This window comes from Condylura cristata, unplaced genomic scaffold (genome assembly GCF_000260355.1).
Source record: "Condylura cristata isolate star-nosed mole 26May11 unplaced genomic scaffold, ConCri1.0 scaffold00062, whole genome shotgun sequence".
Taxonomy (NCBI): domain Eukaryota; kingdom Metazoa; phylum Chordata; class Mammalia; order Eulipotyphla; family Talpidae; genus Condylura; species Condylura cristata.
In genome coordinates, this window is record NW_004567163.1 from 647359 (window position 1) to 653314 (window position 5956).

Sequence of the window (5956 nt, forward strand, 5' to 3'; positions counted from 1 at the left end):
GGGCCGCGCTCACGTGCGGGCCGCGGCAGCGAGTCCCCGCGTCCCTGCCCCGGCCACTTCCAGGTCACTCGGGCGGTCCCTGAGCCCCCGGCCCCTGAGCTGGAGCCCAGTGGCAGCCTTTGTCCGTCCACTCTGCTGATCCCTGGGGGGCTGCCCCGGGGCGCCGGAAGGCGGTGGCCTGCGGGTCAGCGGGCCTGTTCGTGCGCTTTTGTTTCGATTTAGCGCCTTGGAGAAAGCAAAGGCCGAGGGTGGCGGTAAGCCTTGGCGGAGTCCTGACCTGCGGGGAGTTGGGGTGGGTGTAGCAACGTGTAAATAAAGCTGGATCTAAACCTAAATTTGGCCTAAGCCAGCGGTTTCCTTTTCTTTTTATCGCTTTAGTAAAACTACTCACTTGTTTTTGCAGTGTTTCTCAGTTGGGTGTTCAAAGTTGTCAGAATTGTGCGTTCCATGCTCCCGGGCCAGCTGCCGGGACAGTTTACTGGCCCAGCGAAAGGGGGTAGTTGTCAGAGTAGCCGGGGGGAGGAGCTGCCTGCCCCCACTGGGCGGGGGACCGGGGCGTTAGCCGCGCCCTGGGGGGCTATCATCCTGAGCTTGTCTGCTCCACAGCTCCAGTAATTAGGTTTCTGTTCATGGCGTGCACCCCGGGTTTGGCTGAGAGGGGTGAGTGTGAGTGGGAGCGCCACCCCACGAAGACTGCGCCGGCCTCGTGACTGCCCGTGGCCTGGGTGCCACTCACCTGCCCAGGGGTGGGCCAGAGGGGATGCCGGCGGCGGGCTGAGCCCGCTCGCCTGCAGGGCTGGGCCTGTGCGTGGACCCCTCTGCCCAGGCTGCCGGACTCTGGGCTGGCTGCGAGGGTCTCCTGGGTCACCACCTGTGCGGATGTGCTCCGGGGGACGTCTCGGGGGGGTCAGGTGAGGACAGTGTGAGCTGTGACCCTAAGCTGAGTTTAGGGGAACGCGGATCCGCCTCCAGTAAGGCCAGACTGGCGGAGTGTGGCGGGGGCGGGGCCGCCCAGAGAGCAGGTGAGTTGCTACATTTTCCAGCTTCGGGCTAACAGTTTTCCCTTTCGGAAACATTGTCTTTAGGATCCCGCCAGCATGTCAGATGTCTTAACAGCCACTTCCCGGGTTTCCTCCTGGGGTCTGTGACTGTCACTGGTGACGTGGGCACGGTCCCTTGACAGGACTAGGACGCCGACGCTGGGAGAGGCGCTTCACCAGCGACGGCCTGTCTGGCTTCCTGGGCTCCTGCAGCCGCCTGCCTCTGGCCAGACCCGGCCTGAGCGCCCTCGCTTCAGGCCTGCTGCGTCCTGGCCGGCCTCCGCGCCGCCACAGCTGTCCTGGTGACCTTGAGCACCTGGCGCTCGCTCTGGCCGCACCCGGTGGTATGAGTGGTTTCGGCTTTGGGGAGACAGCCAGAGGGGTGACGAGCTTTCTCAGTGCACCGGGCGCGGTGTGTCCACTTGGCCTGGGGCCCTTGTCAGGCGGCGCCAGCCAGGTCGGTGTCTTCTCTCCGCGAGAACCTGGCCGCAAGTCCAGCTCGCAGTCCAGGGGTGGGGTCAGCTGAGCTCCGCTTTCCAGAGAGGAGGGTCAGCGTTGGTGCATCTGCAGGAAAGCTGTCAAAGTGTTTGGGGGTGGACACCTCTCTGTAAGGTCCCGGTGGCAGCGCGTGGGCGAGAGAGGAAGTCTCTGCCCCGTTGGTTTTCATGTTTTGTCGCGTGAGCTTACCTGCCATCTAGTGAGACTTGGGGGGGGGCAGCAAGCGGGACCCCCAGGAGCGGGGTGTGAGGGCCCTCTCCCTGTTGTGGAGCGCAAGATAGAACTTGGGTCCCGTCTGCTAGATGTGTCCACGGTCTGCAGGGCCCAGGGCCGCCGGCTCCCGTCATGCCCCCCCCCCAACCTCGCCTGACCTCACACGCAGCCCCCCGCCATCCCGTCTTGCCATGATGGAAAACGGGCCTGTTGCTGTCAGGGCCAGACTGGCCGCGGGAAAGGATCCGTCTGGAGGGCTGCAGGGTGACCGTGCCCCCTGGGGGGGCTGGAGGACTGTGGGCTTCTCTTTGGGTCGTGTTTGGGCCAGGGGGCTCCTGGGGTGGGGGTCTGGTTTCAGCCATGAGCAACCTGTGGGGGTCCCAGGAGGCCCCGGTGCTTTGCCTGAGGAGCAGCGGCAGTGGCCTCTGGTGGGGCCCTCCGTGCCCCACGTTGCCGTCCAGGCTTGAGCCCACGCCTGTCCCTTCGCCAGCCAGCGGTGGGGGCCCCAGGTCACGGCACAGACGGTGCCTCCATGCATGCAAGAGGCCAGGTGCCTCCTCGCGCTCCCAGCCCGGCCCGCCTGGGCGTCGGAAGTGGCTCAGCCAGGCATGGCGTGTCCCAAGTGTCCTCGGCCGGCCCCGCGTGTTGTCGCCCCACAGCCCCGTCCGTGTGCGCTGGCCACTGCGAGTCCTGTCGCCTGTTTCCGACCTCTCAAAGCCGGGACTCCCTGAAAAGGAAGCCCCCGTATCCCAGGTGGGGGGGCTCTGTGTGCCGGGGCTCTGAAGACATTCAGGGGCCTCGCCCAGGACGGTCTGGCCATTGTCTCGCCCATGGACGTTGCGTGTAGGCCGTGGCCGGCACCCACGGGCAGGTTGGCCTCGGTGGCTGGCTGCGCCTTCTGGGGGCCAAAGGCGGCACGGGCCTGGTTTCCAGGCGACGGCCTCCCCGGCCCTCGGCCGCTCCCGCCTGCCTCCTTGCCAGTGTTGGGGGTCCTCCAGGACGTGGCGCTTGGGTCTCCTGGCCGGGTGCCGGGGGCTGTGGCTCGCGGCGTGTGCTTGTGGCCTGCGGCCCTCCGGACCTGGGTGCGGCTGGGGGTTGCGGGGTCCGCCTTTGGGGGCTGCCAGTCAGCGCGGCAGCCTGTCCAGCTGGAGCCACTTGAGTGTCTCCGCGTCCACAGGGGGCGGGGCGCCAGGCGGTGCTGCCCGCCAGCGCCGTCCCCCCAGCAGCCGGGTTTCACAGCCACACTCCGTCCCCGGCGACCCGCAGGCACGCCTGGGGGTGGCCAGCACCCTGACTCGGGGTTCCCGGAGATCTGAGCGCGGCGCAGAGGCCCGTCCGGGAGGCGCACTTGCTGCTGGACGGTGGCCGCTTCCCGCACGGAGGGGGCATCCCGCGGCCCCTCGCTTGGCCTGCGGCGCTCTGGGCTTCCGCGGCCCTCTGGGGGCCCCATCGCCGGGCAGCCGCACCTCTGTCCCGTTGGCAAGCTTGCTCAGAGCACCGCGGCGGGGCTCTCGGGGGCAGAGGGGGTGAAGCAGGTCCCCACGCCGGGAGCCCGCTTTCCCGAGGAGACTTGGGCTGCCCGCGGCTCTGAGCTCCCCGCCCTGCGCTCCCGCCGCGTGCTGCGAGCACCTTCCCGGAGGGCCCTCGCCTCCCAGGCCGTGCAGGCAGGCGGCTCTGTGCTGCCCAGTCGGCTCCTGTGTCCCGGACGCCTTCGGGGCGCGCCTCGGGGTGTCTGGGGAGCGGCCCTGGTGTGCACGGCCTTTCCCTTTGGGGCTCAGAAGTCCCGTGAGGAGCGGCGACTGCTCTTGAGAACCCGGCGCTGAGGTGGGGCGGACAGCGCTGGGCGCCTGGCTGCCTGGGAGTCTGCGCCCGCCCTCCCGCGCGCTGACACAGCCTGGGCCTTCTCACTGGACACTGCTGGTCATAGGCCGCGCGAAGCAGGTTTTCGGTTTCATTGGTGTAAAACTGACGGGAAGGCTGTGACCACCGCTGCTGTTTCTGCTGAGTTTACCTGTCACATCAAAGTTACTTAAGCGCCCCCTTCCGGGGGCCTGGGGGCACCCCCGGGCCACTCTGGGACCAGCGGGACCTCACTGCCGCCTGGGACTTCGGCCGCGGCGTCGCGTGGCTGGTTTCTGAAGTCGGCAACTTCAGTGGCAAACCCGGGCCACCTGCCTGGACACTCGGACGTGCTGAGGCCCAGTGTGTGCGCCCGCCGGGCCCGGGACAGTGTCCCTCCCAGGGGCCAGGTCACCCCCACCCCCCGGGGCGTGTGTGCTGTGCTGCGGCGGCCGGCCTCCGGTTGCACAGCGCAGGGAAGCGGAGCGCCCAGCTCCCGCCAGAGGACCCGCGTGCGGCCCTCACTCGTCCTCAGGCCGGCCGCCGCGCATTGGCACAGCGACGTCGTGGCCTTCGCCTCTGGGCGAGCAGGGCGCGTTTGCAGTGACTGGCTTCTGCTGCACGCGCGGCAGAACCTCTGGAGGGGTGGGTGTCCCCGGCTGCTCTGGGGCGGGCCGCGGCCGAGCTGGCCTCGGCTGACGAAAATGCCCTTGGCTCTGGGGGTTCACTGTTTGCACCCCGACGTCATCTGATCCCCGCAGACCCGATGTGTGAGCCCTGAGCCCACCGCCTGGGCAGTGCCCGTCCACGCCCCGAGGAGCCGGGCTCTCTGGTGCTGCTCTGGGGGGCTGAGCCGAGGGGGCCGGCTGGCTCGCCGCTGCCCCCCCGGACCAGCCTTTGGGGTTGACCTTCGCTGACCTCGCTCCCCAGGTTGAATCGACCAAAGCAATGGTGATGGAGAAGCCGAGCCCCCTGCTGGTCGGGCGGGAGTTCGTGAGGCAGTACTACACGCTGCTGAACCAGGCCCCCGACATGCTGCACAGGTGGGCCGGGGCGCGGGTGCGGCCGAGGGCGGGCGCCGCTCGGCCTCTTCTGGAGGCGGCCCTGCCGGCCGGTGGCTATTGGCGGCCCTGGCCAGCTCGAGCGCTGGAGGCCACACGCTGGTAGCGGCAGGGTCCAGCATCCAGTGCTGTCCGGCAGTGTCGTGGGCTTTGGCGTTTGGACAGGACAAGGGGATGGAAGCGGCCCCCGGGCCCGGCTCAGCAGTGACCATGGCAGCTGTTGCCGGGCAGCCTTTGCCAGGCCGCGGTGTGGGCGCCTCGGGGCTCCAGCCTCAAGCTCCAGGCACCCGGGCGAGGCTTACAGAGTCTCCCGAACACCACCGTGCTGTCCCGCCCGAGAGGCCGCTGGGCTCGGCCGCCCGTGTTCCCCAGTGACGGCAGGAATCATCTGGCTCCCGACACGAACACGGGGTGTTCCTTTCCCACCCCGAGACCCGGAGCCGAGTGGCTCGTCAGCCGAAGCTGGCCGGTGCGAAGCGGTGGTGGAGAGGGAGGAAGCCCTTCCCCGGCCTGGCCCGGCCGGGGGACGGTGCCCAGCTCGGGGCCTGGCGGTGACGGCCGCGGTCTGACTGCAGGTTCTACGGGAAGAACTCCTCCTACGTCCACGGGGGGCTGGACTCCAACGGCAAGCCGGCCGACGCGGTCTACGGGCAGAAGGTGGGTGCGGGCCCCGGGCTGGGGGTGGGGCCGTGACCTGGAGCGGGCAGGTGCGGCAGGGCCCCTGGGCCGGGTGCGCACACCCCAAGGCGCCGCCCGTCCTCGCCCCCAGGAGATCCACCGGAAGGTGATGTCGCAGAACTTCACCAACTGCCACACCAAGATCCGCCACGTGGACGCCCACGCCACGCTCAACGACGGCGTGGTGGTGCAGGTGATGGGGCTGCTGTCCAACAACAACCAGGCCCTGCGCAGGTTCATGCAGACCTTCGTCCTCGCCCCCGAGGTAGGCGCCCCAGGCCCCGCCCTGCAGCCGGGGCCCGGGCCAGAGGTGCGAGGGAGCGCACTCCCCAGAGACGCCGGGGAGCAGCGGGTGACGGGAGGGGCCTGCGTGTGGGCCACTCCCTGGCCGGGGATGGACCTCAGGCCACAGCAGCCTGAGACCGTCCGCGGCCACAGGGAGCCCCGACTCGCCGTTGCCGAGGCGCCCTGGAGCTGCTCAGCAGGACGGGTCTGTCCAGTCGTCCGTGCGGGGAGGGCACGTGACGCCGGCGTTCTCGCACCTGGGTCCATGGCTGCGGGTGGCCACGGGCCTGTCGCTGCAGGCCGAGTGCTCCCCCGCGGCCGGGCAGCCGTCGTGGCCAGACG

General features: G+C 69.3%; 2 protein-coding genes across 2 annotated transcripts in view; one reads left to right on the forward strand and one right to left on the reverse strand.

Annotated features, from left to right (window-relative positions):
* Nucleotides 1-2349: 2349 nt before the first annotated feature.
* On the reverse strand, nucleotides 2350-4373 carry LOC105854587 (adenomatous polyposis coli protein 2-like). The gene has a single exon (XM_012734632.1). The coding sequence runs from the start codon at nucleotides 3199-3201 to the stop codon at nucleotides 2350-2352; it is 852 nt and encodes a 283-aa protein (XP_012590086.1). The 5' UTR covers nucleotides 3202-4373.
* A 79-nt stretch (nucleotides 4374-4452) lies between these two features.
* Nucleotides 4453-5956, forward strand: part of LOC101637423 — a 14777-nt gene continuing 13273 nt past the window's right edge. The window contains exons 1-3 of the mRNA XM_012734633.1: nucleotides 4453-4633; nucleotides 5227-5308; nucleotides 5421-5948. Of these exons, the coding sequence (XP_012590087.1) occupies nucleotides 4539-4633; nucleotides 5227-5308; nucleotides 5421-5948 (705 nt within the window). The 5' untranslated portion in view covers nucleotides 4453-4538. The remainder of the gene's footprint in view (nucleotides 4634-5226; nucleotides 5309-5420; nucleotides 5949-5956) is intronic.

Bases quoted from the DNA above. Each gene is read 5' to 3' on its own strand.
- LOC105854587 (XM_012734632.1), bottom strand. From the start codon at position 3,201: ATGGGGCCCCCAGAGGGCCGCGGAAGCCCAGAGCGCCGCAGGCCAAGC.